The sequence below is a fragment of the Oryctolagus cuniculus genome, chromosome 9, assembly GCF_964237555.1.
Source record: "Oryctolagus cuniculus chromosome 9, mOryCun1.1, whole genome shotgun sequence".
NCBI classification, from domain to species: Eukaryota; Metazoa; Chordata; class Mammalia; order Lagomorpha; family Leporidae; genus Oryctolagus; species Oryctolagus cuniculus.
In genome coordinates this window covers 112,308,654-112,327,479 of record NC_091440.1, presented here as the reverse complement: position 1 = coordinate 112,327,479, position 18,826 = coordinate 112,308,654, and the positions used below count along the sequence as shown (strand labels likewise).

Here is an 18,826-nt window from a genome sequence, read left to right as displayed (position 1 = left end):
TGATTATCACTGATTTTGTGCTAAGTGGTTCTTTCTACTTGTCTCAGTAGGGCCCATTCATTAGCCATGAGCAGCTCTGCTGACCTTAGCAGAACTCTTACACATTTGGGGCTGACTGAAATAACTGGGCTCTCTCCTTTACATAATCTCTCAGCTTAGAGCCCAGGCAGCAACAGGGTTCCAAGAGGGAACACAAGTGTACAAGGTCTCTTGAGGCCTAGACACACAACTGGCACTTTCTGTTAGGTGAAGTAAGTTCTGAATCCAACCCAGAGTTTAAGAGATGGTGAAATGGACAACAGTTCTTTTTTTAAAAAAGTTTATTTGAAAGGCACAGCAGCAGAGATATTTTTCATCCATTGGTTCACTCCTGAAATACCCACGATAACTGGAGCTGTGTCAGGCTGAAGTCAGGAACTCTATCTGGGTCTTCCACAAAGGTGGCAGGGACTCAACTACTTGAACCATCATCTGCTGCCTCCCAGGGTACACATAGCAGGAAGCTGGAATCAGGAGTGGAGCTAAGTCTCAAAACCAGGCAATCTGATACAGGATGTGGGTGTCCCAAGTGGTGTCTGAACTAATTTGCCAAATGTTCATCCCTCTTTATTATCTCAAACTCTATAGAACTAACCTCAACTACAGTTTTTGCAAGCCAGTTCATCCTTTTTGTTTCAGACTTCTGGGCAGTCTATTTTTCCATTGCTCAGTCTCTTTAATCAAGAGTCTTCTTAAATAAAGCTCCTTAAACATTAGTATTATTCATTTCTTATACAATGTTAAACAATATGTGCCCTCTTGTGTCCAGAGACTGCTACAGTAAGGAGTTAGAAATGAAATGCAGCATTCTTCTCTGAGGGGGTTTTCTACTAGGGAGCTTGCTCAAGGCCAAGTATGGTTATATGGTTTGCAAACGGCAGAAGGGCCCCAGCCCAAGAAACTAATGAATGGTCAATGAAAGTCATCCCATACTCTGTCAAGCTATGTAGCTAGCCCTCATCCAGTGTCTTCCCTGAGAGGTTACTAAAAATTTCATTCAAGGCTGCCATGATGTCCTGTACCACCTGGAGTATGCAGATTTCTGTAATTTACACAAACCTTCATGTCATCCTATGGAAGCCTTGGGGAAGCTCTATAACAGTTCACTGGTCTGCCTTTCTCCTCTCTGCCTCTCAACCATTCAACAAAAGAACTGATACTCTTTGCAAAATGCATTGTGTATGTAAGGCTCTGTGCTAATGATGGTTCAACATTCCAGGCACATATATGCTAATTTGTATATTTGTTCTGTAGGGTTTTTGGAGTCTTTGGATGACTTTTACATTCTTAGCAGTGGTTTGATATTGCTACAGACCACAAACAGTGTGTACAATACAACTCTACTAAAGGAAGTGATGCCTGAGAGTCTGCTGGCCTGGCAAAGAGTCCGTGTGGCCAATATGATGGCAGATGGTGGCAAGATGTGGGCAGAGATCTTTTCAAAATATAACTCTGGTAAGTGGCCCTGCAAAAACATTTTTAGGAATGTACATATATTCAGAGTTGTTAACCAGTAAAGCCTCACTTAGCTTTCCCTTCATGTCTCTTTGATATTTCAGGTACCTATAATAATCAATACATGGTCCTAGACCTGAAGAAGGTAAAGCTGAACCAGAGCCTTGACAAAGGCACTTTGTACATTGTGGAGCAAATTCCTACATATGTAGAATATTCTGAACAAACTGATGTTCTACGGAAAGGTACTTTCATGCTCTAAATCTGGAAGTCAGAGGAGTTGTTTACACATATATGCATGGTGGGAGAATACATGATGTGTGGCTATACAATGCAGGATACATGGTGGGAAGAAAGGGTGGAACACCACTGCCAGTTAAACTGGAAAAGGACTAGGTTCAGCACATGTAAAGCTATACTTCAAACTCTTAGAGGACAATGTGCAGCTTGGGACCCAAGTTAGGCATTCACAACCCTATGACGTCCTTGTCTCCAAGCTTCCTGGTTAAAGCTTTCAGTTCATTTTAGCAAATTCATCAGCATTACCCTGGACCAGGAGCTAGAAAAGCAAGGATACCAAACCCCTGCCTTCTAGGAATTCAGTAGTCTATAAAGGGGGAAGCAGCGTGCAGAGAAGTCATTAGTGCCCAGAGTGGGCAGAGCTGTGAGGTCTGGTGGAACAAGCTCAGTGGTGACACTTAAAAGGACACTGTTGGCCATCAGTTCTGGAGGGTGAGACACAGCCCAGAAAGTGGCAGCCTAAGAGTCACACCGCTTCCATTTGAATCTCAGCTCTTCAAAACTATGGATCTCTCCATATAACAGGGCAGTTATTTGTAATTTTGAAAACCCCAATACTTGGGAAACAAAGTATGACCTGATCTAAACCACAGGGCAACAAAACCTGCAAAAAATAGATCTGAACTTTTTGTTGTCTTTATTTCCTCTTAGAAAGGCTGTTTACTATGAGGCTTCAGCAATGACTATTTAGGAGGTGTTCCCCACATAGAGTCCAATATCATATAGAGCCTCAGAAGTTCATGGAAAACTGAAATTGAGATCCTTCTGGTGCGCAAAGAAAAAAAATCCAGTTTGTCTTTTAAAGATTTATTTATTTGAAAGGCACAATTCAAGATCACCTATATGCTGGTTCACTCTCAATATGGCCACAACAGCCATGGCTGGGTCAGACAAAAGCCAGGAGCCTGGAATTCCATTTGGGTCTCCAGTGTGGGTGCTGGGGCCCAAATACTTGTTATCTTTATAATCTCATTCCTAGAACTCATGAAACTACCCTAATATGACAAAGAATTTATCACTGTTTCCATTATAAAGATGAAGAAACAGATACAGAGAGGTTAAGTAATTTTTTCAAGGTGATATACCTAATAGTGGCAGAACTAGTGTTCAAATCCAGGCAGTCTAATTTGAGACTATATAACCTAGATGTGGTCTAGCAACAAACCCCACTTTGCCCTATAATTTCAATATCCTTATTTCAGTTCTTCTGATGTGGGCTCTGCATCCCAAAATCGGATACATCAATGTCTTGTCCTTTGCTTTTTCTTAACAACCTTGCTTTTGACAAGTTCTACATGCAATAGTAAAAAGAAGAGAAACAGACATGGCCAAGGGAATATGGAGGTGGGAAACCCCTGAATGGTGAAGACCCCATGTGACTGTTCCAAAGGCAATAACCCAGGCCAGTGTCATGTAGGACATTCCTGAAATGATGAGGGTATTTGAGCTGTGCTGTTTGGCACTTAACAATTAATGGACTCTGTAGCCTTTGGCATCCTGTGACAATATACATGAAACTGAGCCTTTATGAATGCTTATTCAAGGGAGTTAAAAGCCTGCTGGAACTTTAAGATGATCCCCAGTCTCCTCACAAGATGGACTTTCCCTCCCTCTCCCTAAAGAAAATGAAGTTCACTACCTAAGACCTAGTTATTCAGCACTGATCCTAGAATTTAAGTATAATGATTCCCAGTGCTGTTTTCTTTATTCAAAGATTAGCACTTTGCATCTCTTTAAGGGCCATGTTGTGAACCATCTTGTGGCACTTTAGTAACAAATACACTCACATCAGCTCCCCAGACCCTTTGCATTACGGTTCATTTGACTCTATAAAGAATAAGGTTACTTTCTAGTAGGTAGTTTTAAGAATCTGGGGGTGAAAGCTTAAATTCTGATGCTCTTCTCCCCTAATGAAATAATCAAGGGGTAAAAGAAATCCTGGAAATTCAAAAGGATCAGTTTGGCTGCCAAAGTCCACACTTGAAGCTTTATTTTCCATACAGTATCACCTTATAATTTAATTACTGACTTCTGCCTGTTTTCAAAATAAACTACATTAACTTAATACTTTTGTTCCCTCTCTTTTCTGTCTCCCTCCATTCCAAATCAGGATACTGGCCCTCCTACAACATTCCTTTCCATGAAAAAGTTTACAACTGGAGTGGCTACCCACTGTTAGTTCAGAAGCTCGGTTTGGACTACTCTTATGATTTAGCTCCACGAGCCAAAATCTTCCGACGTGACCAAGGGAAAGTGACTGATATGGCATCCATGAAATATATCATGCGATACAACAGTACGTAGCACATTTCTCAAGAATCATTCTTCAAAACTCCTTTTCTTCCCCATGGATAAAGAATCCATGTAAGTTTATCATCTCTCTACTAGAAGGAATTGTAAGAAGTTGTTTAAGTATTTAGTATTCAATTAATACTGTACATATACTGGACTAGAATTTTGGCCTCCTTGGAAGATGATAGAAGCTTCTACTAGTCTTTGAATCAAAAAAACTCATATAAAATACAAAAAAAAAAAGACACCTGTACAGGGTTCCTTTTCCCCTCCAAAACACAGGTGTCACAGACAAAACAGCTAATAAAGCAAAAATTATTCATAAGTGCTTTATTTTTGATAAAGTATCAATTTCAAATTGGTATTTTTGTTGGAAAAACTTGAATATTTATCTTCTATTATCTTTCTTCCATCTATGCTTCACTGTGCGAGGTTCCTGAGGCAGGCTGGGTCTGGGACAGAGAACTTGCTGTTGTTCCATCCTAGGAATGAGCCAAGGGAGACGTCTGTATCTGGCAGCGGGCTGGGCTGAGGCCTGTAGGGGTACACTCTCTGATTATCTAGTCTTTAACACGTCCAAAAAATCACTACTGTGGCTAAGTGTATCTCAGAATAGCCAACACTCATGCTTTTCCCGTTACTCTTCTTCCTAGATTATCAGAAAGATCCTTACAGCCAGGGTGATCCCTGCAGAACCATATGCTGCCGTGAGGACCTCAACTCACCTACCCCAACTCCCGGTGGCTGCTATGACACGAAGGTAACAAGCTACTCACGTTTGAATTTAATTTTCACCAGCACACAGGTCTCTTGAGAGGCAAGCTGCAGTTTTTTTGTTTAAACAATGTTAAGTGCTGTAACATATCTCACACTATTACAAGTAATAAGTAGGTCTGCAGAGGTATAATGAAGCCACCACATATGGGCAGTTAAGAACCAACTGTTAAGTCAGTTAACATCACGTCAATAGCTTGAAACCATCCACAGTGGGAGTACTGACACCATGGAAACCAGTAAACACTACAAATCGGGGCATTTTTTCTCAGCTGGTTACTAAACACTTACCTGCACACCACGGGCTGTGAGAAGTTCAGGGGTTCAACTTAGCAATGTGGTTGGCAGGTGTCTTCATTTATATCACCTGTCCTACATTCTGAAAATCTTTGAAGCGTGAACTGTTTTGGAGAAATGCCAACACCAACTATATAGTATTGTCTCACTGTGATAACTAAATAGGAGATGGAACAGACAACTTTTTTTTTTGACAGGCAGAGTTAGAGAGAGAAAAGTCTTCCTTCCATTGGTTCACCCCCAAAATGGCTGCTGCGGCTGGTGCGCTGCGCCGATCCGAAGCCAGGAGACAGGTGCTTCCTCCTGGTCTCCCATGTGGGTGCAGGGCCCAAGCACTTGGGCCATCCTCCACTGCCTTCTAGGGCCACAGCAGAGAGCTGGACTGGAAGAGGAGCAACCGGGACAGAATCCAGCGCCCCAACCGGGACTACAACTCGGGGTGCTGGCGCCGCAGGTGGAGGATTAGCCAAGTGAGCCGCGGCGCCAGCCCAGACTCAACTACTGAGTTCCAGTGCAACCTACTTTCTAGCTATGTGATGATGGCCAAACTTTACCCTTAATGACCATATATCATGTAATACAAAGAGAAAAAGAAGGCTTTAGAGAACCAGGCACATGTAAAACCTCAAACAATGTTTTGGTATTTTTTTTTTAATGGCATTTGCAAACATTCAGCAAAATGTGTGAAAAATGGTACTTAATCTTAATTCCATTCTGTAAACTTTCTTATCTGGGGGCAAGATAAAGTTGAAATCCATTCATAGTTCCCTCGTAATACATATTTTCCATTAACTCTTTGAAGACCCCTCATAGACATTGTAGAATATGCAAAGAAAATCACCTCTCTGGCCTTGCCCAGGAGAACCCAAGCCAAGCTTTCATCTACCAAATTTCACCTTTGGAGACAGGGTCTGTCATTTTTTTGGATCACAAGTTTCTGTAGAAGGATATACTTCCAGATTTCCTTTCCCTTCTAAGACAAGACCCACTGTTATGCCATGGTTGTTTCTGAGACCCAGGGAACTAAGCACACTTCTAGTCACATTTAAATGCCAAATGGATACAGGTGAGAATGTCACATAAAGATACGCAGTAGCTTGCATGAGAATTTTATTTAAAGGAGGCGCATACTGGGATTTTGGAAAGACAGGAGTGAGGTAGGGTGCGGGAATTGTGTGAAGTTTCTTCCAAGTAGTTTAAAATGTCTTCTCTTTCTTTCCAGGTATCAGATATCTACTTAGCATCCCGGTACACAGCTTATGCCATTAGTGGTCCCACAGTACAAGGTGGCCTCCCTGTTTTTCATTGGAACAGATTCAACAAAACCCTCCATCAAGGCATGCCAGAGGTCTACAACTTTGATTTTATTACAACAAAACCAATTTTGAAACTTGACAAAAGATGAGGGAGGATGAAGATGAGGGAACATAAGGAAATAGAAGGCCGCAAGTAAGATACCAAAGGCACTATTTTACTATGTTTTTCCTGTTAGAATCACTCTTAATAAAATACATTAAATTTAGTTTGTCACTTTAATTTTTCCCCCTCCCCCCCGCAAAGTAAAGGTATCCAGAGAGCGCTCCTTTCACTGGTGCACCCTAAATGCTCACAACAGCCTGGAAGTTAACCCAGGTCTCTCACTTGGTGGCAGGAATCAATTACTTTGCCCATCATTGCTGCTTCCCAGGGTCTGCCCTGGAGAGGCTGGAATTGGGAGCCAGAGTGGGAGGTGGAATTAACCCCGGTGTGCTCCAATGTGGAACCACGAGTGTTTTAGCCATTAGGGCCAATTGTCTGCCCTGATTGTTCAACAGCAAGCATTTCCTGTAGGGCACAGAACTGTAAAAGACTAAACATTATATAAGGGGTTATTTCAAAAAGTTCTTAGAAAATAGTATTAAAGAGTTAGTTTACTTTGGCACAAAAAATATTTTGAAATCACATATATGAGACCTCTTCAAAAAGTTCATGAAAATGGGTATAGAAAAATGTTATGAAAAAAAATATGCTTAGATGTCAAAAATATTATGCACCCCAACAGATTCATCTGTTAATTCCATTTTTCATGAACTTTTAAGTTCCCCTGCATGACAAAGTAGGCTTCAGCACTAGATAGATAAGAAGGTATGACAAAAACTGCTCCCTACTTGCCAAAGTTTGCATTTTCCTTTCATGCCTTTAACACTGACCACCTATGCCCAGAGTCCCTTAAACAGCTGTTTCACAGGACTGATGAGTGCCACTTCCAGGTCACAAGGACCGGTACTCCTCTCAGGCTCTTAATGACAAATTCTGAGGCCGTGGTGCAGCTGTGGTTTCAAAAACACCTCTGACAAACACAGGTAGTAGATTTTCTGGTCATAAACAGGCATCAGTCCAGCGTTTTGTGGTGCAAGCTTGGGCACACAGTATAAACCTCAAAGTTGTCTCCTGTTCATGAAAGGCAGCATATCCGATCTGGAAGCAACACTGCATGGCAATTTTTCTTTCAAAGCTGAAGAATTATGTGTTACTTAGTGAATAAGCCATAATGCACAATACATAATGGGGCATCTAAAAAGGTAGAAGACTTAAAAAAAAACCACAAGGGCTGAGAATAATCAGAGTACTCAGAATGTTAAAAAACCCAGTTGTTTATTTCAAAGTATAAATTTCAGGCTTGCCGGACAAAACCCCACTACAGTTAACATTTACACAGACAGCACTTGACTATACATTTAAAAAGAAAAAAATTACCCACAAAAACCTTCAAGACCTAATAAAAATAGGGCAACATGCCCAGTTTATATTAGACATTAGGAAGGTCTTACATTGTCTTACTATTTACACTTTGCAATAAAGAAAAATCAGGATGCAAGTTTCCTACAAAGGGTTTATTTTAATATTTAGTCTTGAAATGACTAATAAAATACTAAAGCCAGGATCCCCAAAAGGTGTTTGATTGCCCAGTTACCCTATTTACAAAAACAATCACATCAAAAAGAAAACAAAAAAACCCAACCCTCACAGAATAAAAGGATAACATTTAAATATAAATGATAGGTACTTAGCTGACTCTACAAATAAAACAACAAAAGCTTATTTTAACATGATAAAGTCATCTGAAGAAAAAACAATACATTTGTATTATTCTATTCCTCCCCACTGGCTGGCTCAAGGGGATGAATATTTCAGAATTACATAAATCTGCCATGCCAAGGAACACCATGAGACTTGTTCTGCTTTTTGGTGTGTGTGTATGCCCAGTAAAAAGTGAGGAAGGCAGAATCATACACTAGTTTTAGACAGTTATCTGCAATAATGTATTACTGGGACATGGTTTCTCTGGAAATCAGAAAACAGGCCAGCCATGGGTCAACAATAAAACAGCAAGAACCAAAAAACATGGGATACTGAAGATACTACAATGGCCCAAGAAGTTCAATCGGAACACATTCAGAAGTTTTGCAGTACCCCACTGTGCTGAGTGAGGATACCACAGGCATTATTTTGTTGATCTTATACAATTATACAGTACTGGAGAACTTATGGGATGAGATAAATGCATATCATGCAATAGTAACACTAGCCTTGCTGAGTAAATGATAATTCAGAAATTATTTAAAGTAAAAGAGCAAACAACAAAAACTAAGTTAATACTTCTCCAATGCAGTAAGGAAATTCAATGGTGCAGCCTGCTTTTAAAGACTTCTGCAGAGAAGCACCTAGGTTAAGACCCTAAGCTTCTCCGTTTAGCTCACTGTTTTCAAGGTACTTCTTACCTGCTAAGAATGAAAAGGAGAGTGGGGACTACCTCTCTGTGAGGCAAATGGTTTCCCAATCAATATTCTTCACTCAGGGAGGAAAGCTCTCCACTTCTCTGATAGTTATATATACTATGTTAAATAATACACAGTATTCTGCATATTTTAAAAGGTGAGTCCAGAGAAAGAAAAAATAGTTACCTCAAACTGTTAACAGCACGTTGTCTTTGTATGTAATTTATAAATCCAACAACGTAATTTCAAAAAGAGGCTTACTCACACTTAAAACAGGGTGAAATTTACTCTGACAAAGTGCAAAGTAGAGAGTAACAAACATCACTGTTACCTTTAAATGCCATATAAACATCTTATATTCCAGGTTGAAATATCAGAAGCTTCCAGGATTTCCAATAAGGCAATACCTACAGAAGTATTATCAGGCTAAAAATGTAGCAAACTTGCATTCCCCAAATGGGATAATTTAGCTTATTCATAATACTTCATGAAAAGGTACCATGAACTAAAAAAAGATAACCACGGAGTGTGAACTGCTACTAAAATGTCATCAGTAGTAATTTCTAACTGAATCCTCCATTCTCTCCCATCAGAAATGAAATAGACAAAAAGCACTCAATATTAAAACCTCCAAATAAAAGCCAACCTAGCGCTATTCTAGCCTAGTACCTTTCAGTAAATCCAACTGTTATTGCCCTCATCAACAGGCTATTTTGAGGACACCATCTTACATATTTTTTCCTTAACCATTACATTCTCTTTGTAATTCTGTTATTGTAGTACATCTTCTAGGGTTAACTGAGAATTTTTCTTTTGACAGAAGACTGACAATAATGAGATCTTCATTCTATTAATCTTTTCTTCACTTGATAATATGTATATGATGCTATAAAAGCTTTAAAAAAAAAGACTAATGAGTATAGTGAAAACGTTCATCAAAAGTTTTGTAGGGTAGATAGGTAACTTGTTACCATATAACTTAAAACTGGCCAATAAAAAAAACAATTTTGAAAACAGGCTTTCTCTTCTGTAGGCAAGAATGATCATAACACTGCAACCACTGCTGGTAAAAACATAATACACATGCAAATAGGTGATCATAAACATCTAAGACCATCAATTTCTCCTTTTTAAAATTTTATGACACTGGCAACTTTACTATCAGTAGTTGTATAATGTGTAATATCTGCATTACTGATTGGCAAATGCAATTCATGGGAAACCTGAATTCTCACTGTGGTCTCATTTTCTGAGAAAGGAAGGTTTGGAGCATATACATTTTGGCAATCTGTAGGCTTTTTTCATTATCAATCCCCATTTCTCAGTTGACAGCACACTGGCCACTGAAAAGCATCTAAACATTTTTTACAAGTAGATAAAACACCACTAACAAAAGGGATAGCCCCTTTCTATAACATGAAGTGGGAAAATGACCAATTTGAGAGCACAGAAATATGAGTTGAAAAACTAGAGGAAGAGGACTTGAAAAGCTACTTCACAAACTGCAAATTTCTTTCAAAATATGCAACCATACTCTCATCCCAAAAACTTAGCTTTCTTGTCCTAAACTATCTACACTCAAAACAACAACCTGACACAAGTACAACCGACACTCATATTGCAATTCCATGACCTATGCTGAATTTTATGAACTCTGAGAGGAATGGAGATACACAAGTTATGTTTTTATATAATCTCAAAGGATATACTTTAAATTCTAGCCAATCAGCTAAATCAGACTCAATATGGCACCATCAAATAAAGGTTAAGACAGGGTGATGTAAAAGGGGAAAGGAGTTTTCCCCTTGATTATTTTAGCTCACTGTATTTTGTGAATTTTACTATTTGCTTTCTTTAAAGAGTATTACACTTTGGGTGATAAAGTGAACAAGAGTTGCTTCCATAACATCAACACAGTGTGTAACACAGATACCAAAGTACGTCTGGAGAATTTTCTTCCACAACATAGTTTTTTCTTGGTCATTTTAACAGAATTAAAATTGTGGCCAAAAATAAAAGTATCTATATTCTTAGAAGAAAACAGCAAGTAAATATTTTAGCAATGCCACAAATGAGTAATAGATTATATACGAAGGCCTTTGCTGAAAATTTTCTTATGGGTGTGTGTGTGTGCATGCACTGTATTTGGTGGAGATAAAGGAGAACTGGGTAAAAAAACAGGAAAGGAAGAATGGACATACGGCCATATCTAATTTTGCAATTAATCGTTAAGGCACAAAATAAATGCAAAAAACAGGAAAGGAAGGAGCCACTGTAGATCTTATTTTACTAATTAACAAGCCAGAAAGAAGATGAATAGATCCTTTGCTGTGTTCAAATTAACCTACTTTAAATTATTTAGCTGTTTTGCTTTTTTCTTTGGGTTTTGTTTACACTGTATTTAAATCATTTAACTTTGATCCTACACATCTGTCAGCAGTAGAATCATGCCAGTTACATACCTCAGATCCTGTGATCTACTTCATACTGGAATAGAGGTAAATTTGAGAATGAAAATGGGCAATCCATTGCAATGAACATATAAATAGAGAAAAAACACAGAACACGAACACATACATATTCCCCAACCTCAAAATTAAAGCAAGGTACACATTTACATTTCAAAACCCTGAAGCTTGAATTGTCCAGGAAAAGATTCTTGCTTTATGGGCTGAGTTTATTTCACTTCTGGTTATAAACAAATGTAGTGTATTACATCTGTTCCAAGAAATCTTGCACAATGTGGATTTTACATTGGTTATCATGCACAAGATTAAAAACAAGACCAAAAAGTGGAACTTTTCAAAGAAGAAGAGATAAAGGCTCCAAGGTTTAACTGCTCTGGGAAGAAGAGATCACATCCGTTGACTGTGGATCACAGAATGGTCCAAAACGTCCATAAATATCCTTGGCCCGTACTGCAAAGTAGTACTTGCTGCCAGATACAAACTGGGTGAGAGTACATGCCATGGGCAAGGGAAGTGCCTTTACCTCCCCAATCTTTTTCCATTGTGAGGGCACAGTGGCACTGGGTTCCTCATGGTAAGCATAGAGATGGTAGCTATCAACAGTGGCACAGCTTCGATCCACCTCCAGGACACTCCATGACAGTACAATGCCATTTTGACTCTGAACTCGTGCTAATTTCAAGTGTGGCTTCTGAGGCAGAGATGTGCTGGCAGCTTCTGGGGGCAGACGCTGTGGTTGTGGGGCTTCTGGTAAGGGTGCTGGGTGCACAGGGCGTGGGGGCTCCTAACAAAAGATTTACATTGATTTACAATGATCACAGAACTACTTTAGAATGCTCGAACTCAGATACCTTAGAGATCATAAAGAGAGCTGCTTACATCATGAATTCTGGGAAATACCAAATACCATATAAAGTTTAGCAAGCTCTGTTTGGTGATTTGTAATCAATCATGCCCCAAAAAATGGTGCTGAATTCACTCCTATACTTCCTAAACCAAAAATACCGAGTTCTTCTAGATAGACACTGTAGATACAGGTAGAAATAATCCCCTTACACAAAATAATTTACAATTTGTCTATGCTACAGATTCTCAGTATGCTGTAACATTTTTTAAATGAGTGGCAACCTATTACATGAAATTAGAGTATACAACTATACTTTGATTTCTAAACTGTTTTGCCATATAGACAGTGGCAAATTCTTATAAATAATTTAATGCTGAATGTGTACAACAGTCTTAGCTTACAAGCAGAAAGTGATATTTAATTTGGACCATGAAAGACTTTAGAGATGTAAAGATAATTATGTACCTTTCAGAGTCACTAGGAAAAGCATGAGCGAAAGCCCAGGGATAGGAAAGTGAGGGGACAGACAAGAACAAGTGTGAACTTTTCTTTGAATACAGGGTTTATGAAGAACAGTCTAAGATAAACCTGGGAAGGTAGATTTAAGGTTAGACAATGAAAACGTCCGCGAGCAACCTTAGGAAGCCCTACTGACTTGTCTAACACTGGAACATCATACAAATATAAAATTATCATTATTATACTTAGGTTTTAAGATGATACGGACAATTTCGTCAAGAGATTTTAGAGAGCCAGAGTAGGGACATGAGGGATTATTTAAGAGGAACATGTCTTTGTTCACTGACTTTATATTAGAAGCCATAAAACAGTATTTCTTTAACAAATTCATTTAACAAAAATTGTTCTTATATGGCATTAAGTAGATGATTCATATAAACTAAGAAGTAAATTCTGTAAGATGACACTTTTTAAAATCTATACTTTCCTAAAGGTCAGTAGTAGTGGTTCTGCATATTAAGAAAACAAAAAGGATATGCTGAATAATTTCAAAGATTTCAAATCTAGCACTAAAATGCTAGAAGGTGAAAATAAAGGAAAACAGGAGCATGTTTGGAAAAGGGTACAATTCACAGTTAAAAAGTAAAATTACAGAAAAAAAACCCGCATTTAATTAGATAAAACATAGAAGGTAAAGCAGAACTGATTGAATACTGGCCATGGTGCTATATATCCTAATTTTTTTCTAAAATGATGTAAGTAACATTAAACATATAGCTAGCAATATCTAAGACAAGCTGGCTGAAGCCATGAATTTAAGAGTAGAGGGAGTGCAGAAGATCAAAGTGTTTGACAATAGTTTAAATGACATTTAATAGTCCCTCTAATTCTTAAAATATTAGGATTTGGAATCTGCTCATACTCACAAACCAGTTAAATCGTATATGGTGTTCTTTGCTTTTTGCCACAATGAGGGTTTTTTACTGAAGTTTTACATATAAGATGCCAGAGATTTGCTTAATTTAAATTAGTCAAGCGTTGCATAGGTAAGATTGGTCATGTGCTGGTAAGAGTTTAAACTAGACACTAGGCATACAGGAACAGCTATCTCATTCACTTGTATGGAAATTCCATTTTAAGTTTCTGAACAACTGGGTAATGACACTGAACAACCATTAACATCCGTGTCACACATATTTCTATATAATAACACTCAGGATTGTGAAAATTAAATACATGTAAAATACTTTGAGTTCTTGAATAGATCAAGTGTTCCATTAGTAATATTAATTTTTCATGTTGAGGAGTAATAAAAACAGCTAAAAGCACAGGTGTCAGAACTGTAATGCAGGGGTTCTTGGGAAGTATGACATTGGTTTGCTCAACCTCTGTAAGCATTAGCTACCAATTTATAAAAAAGGATTTTTAAAAAGGATAGCAAAAGTCCTTAAAGGACTTCTACAAGAGGATCAAGTATATTAACAGTGCTTGGTTCATGGTAAACAATAAATGCAAGCCATTATTATGAGTATTTTAGAAAGGATGTTTTACTAGATAATAGTATCAGCCTCAGTCCCCACTCTTCCCTCTCATAAAGACAGCACTTTTTTTTTTTTTTTTTTTTTTTAAACAGGCAGAGTGGACAGTGAAAGAGAGAAAGGAAGGGCAGCATTTTTGTTTTGACACATAAATCTTGTCACAATCAGGCCACAGGATAATGCAATACTGTTTGAGGCTAAATCTAAGAAGAAATCTTTGGTTTTCTTATCTCTTAACAAATGAATCCCAATACCACTGGATTAATTAGTGAGGGTCTCTTTCGCTTCAGATGCTCCAGTTACAAACCTGTTTTTGGACACTGCACACTACAGCACACTCAATGATCATCACCCCCTAGGGTGACCCCTAGGTGACATTTCTTCATAGTGGTAAGGTGAAAAAGCAGAGCTATCATTTCAATATTACAAACTACTATAACATTTGCCAGCTTTACAGTTCAGAATTCTGTAAAGCCAGGCATCAATACTTACAGTATGCACTTGTGGTGGTCGATGATGCACGGTGAGCTGAGGTCCTGTTGATCCCAGGGTCAGGCCACTGTTTACAACATATGTGGTTGTTTGAGGCACTCGAACTGTAACACCTATAAAAGAAAATTTGTAGACAAAAATCAATTTCACTGCAAATTTTGGTACAACACTGATTAAACACTTGAAGTCAGTGAAGCAGTATTTTTTAAATTTACAAGGAAAAATATTTCTAACCTAGAGGTCCACACTTGGCCAAACCATTTTTTGGGCATGAGGATAAAGACATTTTCATACATGCATGCACTTCCACCCTTTCTCAAGTAGCCACTAAGTGTGTTTTCCCAGTGAGAGAGAAGGTGAAAATAAAGGAAAACAGGAGATACAAGAAACAGGAGATCCAGCACAGAGAAATAAATGCATGTTAGCCAAGAGGACTATGAGCAAAAATTTCAGTATTTTTATGAATACCAATGTGGTACACAACACGTAGACAGAAGGCAAACAGCCCAGATGCTGATACCCAAAAACAAATTGAAGCTGTCTCCAAAAAGATCCCTACTGTCTCATATTTTCAACCAGGATAGAAAGTTCAGGCTAGTCATCCTTGCCTTGTGTGTCTCTCCCTCCACACCCTTCTGATCAGTTGAAGAAACACTTCACACCTCAGAGAAAACTGTTAGGATACACACCAGCACAAAAGGAACAGAAAATTTACACGAACATACTGTCCCCACTGTGTTCCTTCCTTGTATTCCATAACTGCTCCATACTACAGTTCTGCCAGTTGCCCTGACTATGCAGAACCTTGTTTTCCAAAACTCATTCATGACCCTGTCAAATGACTATCAGAGAAGGCTGTTGTAAAATTGAGAATGTTGAAGCCAGTCTATGTTCAGAGACTCTATTTTCTCCTGGAAGCTTTTTTTTTTAAATTTATTTTTAATTTTAATTTTTATTTTTTTAACTTTTATTTAATGAATATAAATTTCCAAAGTACGGCTTATGGATTACAATGGCTTCCCCCCCATAACGTCCCTCCCACCCGCAACCCTCCCCTTTCCCACTCCCTCTCCCCTTCCATTCACATGAGGATTCATTTTCGATTCTCTTTATATACAGAAGATCAGTTTAGCATACATTAAGTAAAGATTTCAACAGTTTGCTCCCACACAGAAACATAAAGTGAAAAATAATAGATGATTTTTTAAATGATGATGAAATCAGATCAGACCTACTGTCATGTTTAATCCCAGTGAGAGTCAAGTTGGGAATTGATAATTTCTTTTTTTTTTTTTTTACAGAAGATCAGTTTAGTATACATTAAGTAAAGATTTCAACAGTTTGCACCCCCATAGAAACACAAAGTGAAATGTACTGTTTGAGTACTCGTTATAGCATTAAGTCTCAATGTACAGCACATTAAGGACAGAGATCCTACATGAGGAGTAAGTGCACAGTGACTCCTGTTGTTGACTTTACAAATTGACACTCCTGTTTATGGCATCAGTAATCTCCCTATGCACCAGTCATGAGTTTCCAAGGCTATGGAAGCCCCTTGAGTTCTCCGACTCTTACCTTGTTTAGACAAGGTCATAGTCAAAGTGGAGGTTCTCTCCTCCCTTCAGAGAAAGGTACCTCCTTCTTTGAAGACCTGTTCTTTCCACTGGGATCTCACTCACAGAGATCTTTTGCCAGAGTGTCTTGGCTTTCCATGCCTGAAATACTCTCATGGGCTTTTCAGCCAGATCCGAGTGCCTTTAGGGCTGATTCTGAGGCCAGAGTGCTGTTTAGGACATCCGTCATTCTATGAGTCTGCTGAGTATCTTGCTTCCCATGTTGGATCACTCTCCCCTTTATTTATTCTATAGGTTAGTATTAGCAGGTACTAGACTTGTTTATGTGCTCCCTTTGACTCTTAGTCCTTTCATTATGATCAACTGTGAACTGAAATTGATCACTTGGACTAGTGAGATGGCATTGGTACATGCCACCTTGATGGGATTAAATTGGAGTCCCCTGGTATGTTTCTAACTCTACCATTAAGATTTATTTATTTATTTATTTGAAAGGCAGAGTTACATAGGTAGAGGTAGGGAGAAAGAGGTCTTCCATGTGTTGGTTCACTCCACAAGTGGCCACAATGACGAGTTGGGATGATCCCAAACCAGAAGCTTCTTCCGGGTCTCCCATGTGGGTGCAAAGGCCCAAGGACTTGGGTCATCTGCTCTTTCCGTGGCCACAGCAGAGAGCTGGATCAGAAGGGGAGCAGCTGGGACTTGAACCAGCACCCACAATAGGATGCCAACACTACAGGCAGAGGCTTTACCTGCTATGCCACAGCACCAGCCCCAGAAGCTGTCATCTAATAGTGGCATTACTGCAGTGTTTTTTAAAACAGTGACGCATTCTTGATATTTAATTTTCAAAACTAAGTTATTGTCTCTCTCTCTCTTTGTGCATATATATGTATAAAATACATAACATCAGGGATACCTACACTGGTGTCAAAACAAAAACAGAATGACTAACAGAAAAGTAAGGATGGTAGTCACCTCTGATGTAAAGGGAAAGGCATATGGCAGCACTTGCAGGATACTGATAAAGTTCTATTTCTTAACCTGGTAGAGGAGAGTTCATAGGTGGTTCATTTTATTATTTTTCTTTAAGAGTTAAATATACCTTTTATATAAACTCCAGTATACATGATACACTTATATTCTACTACCAACATATCTATACCATGTTAATATAATAGCTACATATGTAATTTGTAACTATTACAACTAATAACTAATATATATGTAGAAAACTAGAAGTTTCCATTAATATTTTCCCTTCTTTTCAGTCATCTTCTATACTTTAAGATGCTCTCTCAATAGAGGCTATCCTTTTTTATGATATCTACTCCCTGGGCTAAGTCAAAATTGATCATTCTCACTTTAATCAGGTAGGGTATCATCTAAACACACTAAAGTACAGAACATCAAAAAAAGGTAATGGAGGGCTGGCGCTGTAGCGCAACAGGTTAAGCCTCTGCCTGTAGTGCTGGCATCCCATGTGGGTGCTTGTTTTAGTCCTGGTTACTCCAATTCCAACCTAGCTCTCTGCTAAGGCGCCTGGGAAAGCAGTGGAGGATGGCCCAAGTTTGTGGGCCCCTGCCACCTATGTGGCAAGAAGCTCCTAGCTCCTGGCTTTGAGCTGGCCCAGCTGCAATTGCTGTGGCCATTTGGGGAGTGAACCAGCAGATGGAAGATCACTTGCTCTCTCTCAATATACCTCCTCTCACTGTAAGTCTAACTTTCAAATAAATAAATAAATCTTAAAAAAATTTTTAAAAAGGTAATGTGATAGTACAGGTCATAAATAAAATGAAAACAACACAGAGTCAAACTCATTTAGCATGAATGTTCAGTTTTCTTTGGTTATTCTATTGTCATTTCTTTTTAAAACTGATTTCTGATAAAAAGCATATACTTACTATACATTATGTTTTGAAATAAATATACATTGTGGAATGTGTAAATCACGTTAAATAACATATGTGTTACCTCACATAAGTCATTTTCTACCTACTCTATCAGTCGTTTTCAAGGAAACATTACATTCCTGTTAACTATGTAATAACCAGGTTGTACAACAGCTCTCTTAAATTTTAACAGCTTTCATGAAATTACAAGTACTTCTTGCAAAATCTAGTATCAATATAAACAATTCCAACTAAAAGTTAAACAGGTATATATATACTTTGGGGCCATTTGCCCCCCAAAAAGGAGTGTCACTTACTATTTTGGGGATTGACCTGCCTAACAGCAGGAGCCTGCATAACAGTTCCTCGCAGGGGCGCCTGAGCTGGTGGTGCTGGAAGAGTTGTATAAACCACTTGTTGGTTTCCAGGAGCTCTTGGTACAGGGAGTCTTGTGGTCACCTGAGTAGCTGGACGATGTGTTACATTCACTGTGGTTGGAGCTAATAGAAGGCAGAACAAGATATTAAGAATGTAGTAAATTCTAGGCTAAGCAAACAGTGTTAAATGGTAGTTATGTTTGCATAAATCTAACTATAATAAAGAGGTAAGCAGAGTTAACTTTCCTTTTGTAACCTTGCAAG

The 18,826-nt window shown here is 38.6% G+C and overlaps 2 protein-coding genes across 26 annotated transcripts in view; one reads left to right on the top strand and one right to left on the bottom strand.

Moving 5' to 3' along the window:
* The window catches only part of PLBD1 (phospholipase B domain containing 1), a 78,517-nt gene extending 71,838 nt beyond the window's left edge, over positions 1-6,679 (top strand). The window contains exons 7-11 of one of the 2 annotated variants that reach the window (XR_011379002.1): positions 1,294-1,494; positions 1,599-1,739; positions 3,905-4,158; positions 4,740-4,846; positions 6,380-6,679. Coding sequence is in view for 1 of the 2 variants with exons in the window: in XM_008259602.4 (XP_008257824.1) it covers positions 1,294-1,494; positions 1,599-1,739; positions 3,905-4,090; positions 4,740-4,846; positions 6,380-6,562 (818 nt within the window). In the remaining variant the exon portion in view is untranslated. The remainder of the gene's footprint in view (positions 1-1,293; positions 1,495-1,598; positions 1,740-3,904; positions 4,159-4,739; positions 4,847-6,379) is intronic. The other variant, XM_008259602.4, reaches the window with a different exon arrangement.
* The window catches only part of ATF7IP (activating transcription factor 7 interacting protein), a 136,479-nt gene continuing 122,054 nt past the window's right edge, over positions 4,402-18,826 (bottom strand). For 21 of the 24 annotated variants that reach the window (XM_008259601.4, XM_070049416.1, XM_051850274.2 and 18 more), the window contains 3 exons: positions 18,503-18,685; positions 14,720-14,832; positions 7,773-12,167 (listed from right to left, as the gene is read on the bottom strand). In XM_008259601.4, the coding sequence (XP_008257823.2) occupies positions 11,748-12,167; positions 14,720-14,832; positions 18,503-18,685 (716 nt within the window). In that variant the 3' untranslated portion in view covers positions 7,773-11,747. Of the gene's footprint in view, positions 4,622-7,772; positions 12,168-14,719; positions 14,833-18,502; positions 18,686-18,826 lie in introns of those variants that run through there. The other 3 variants (XM_070049418.1, XM_070049417.1, XM_051850281.2) reach the window with 1 other exon arrangement.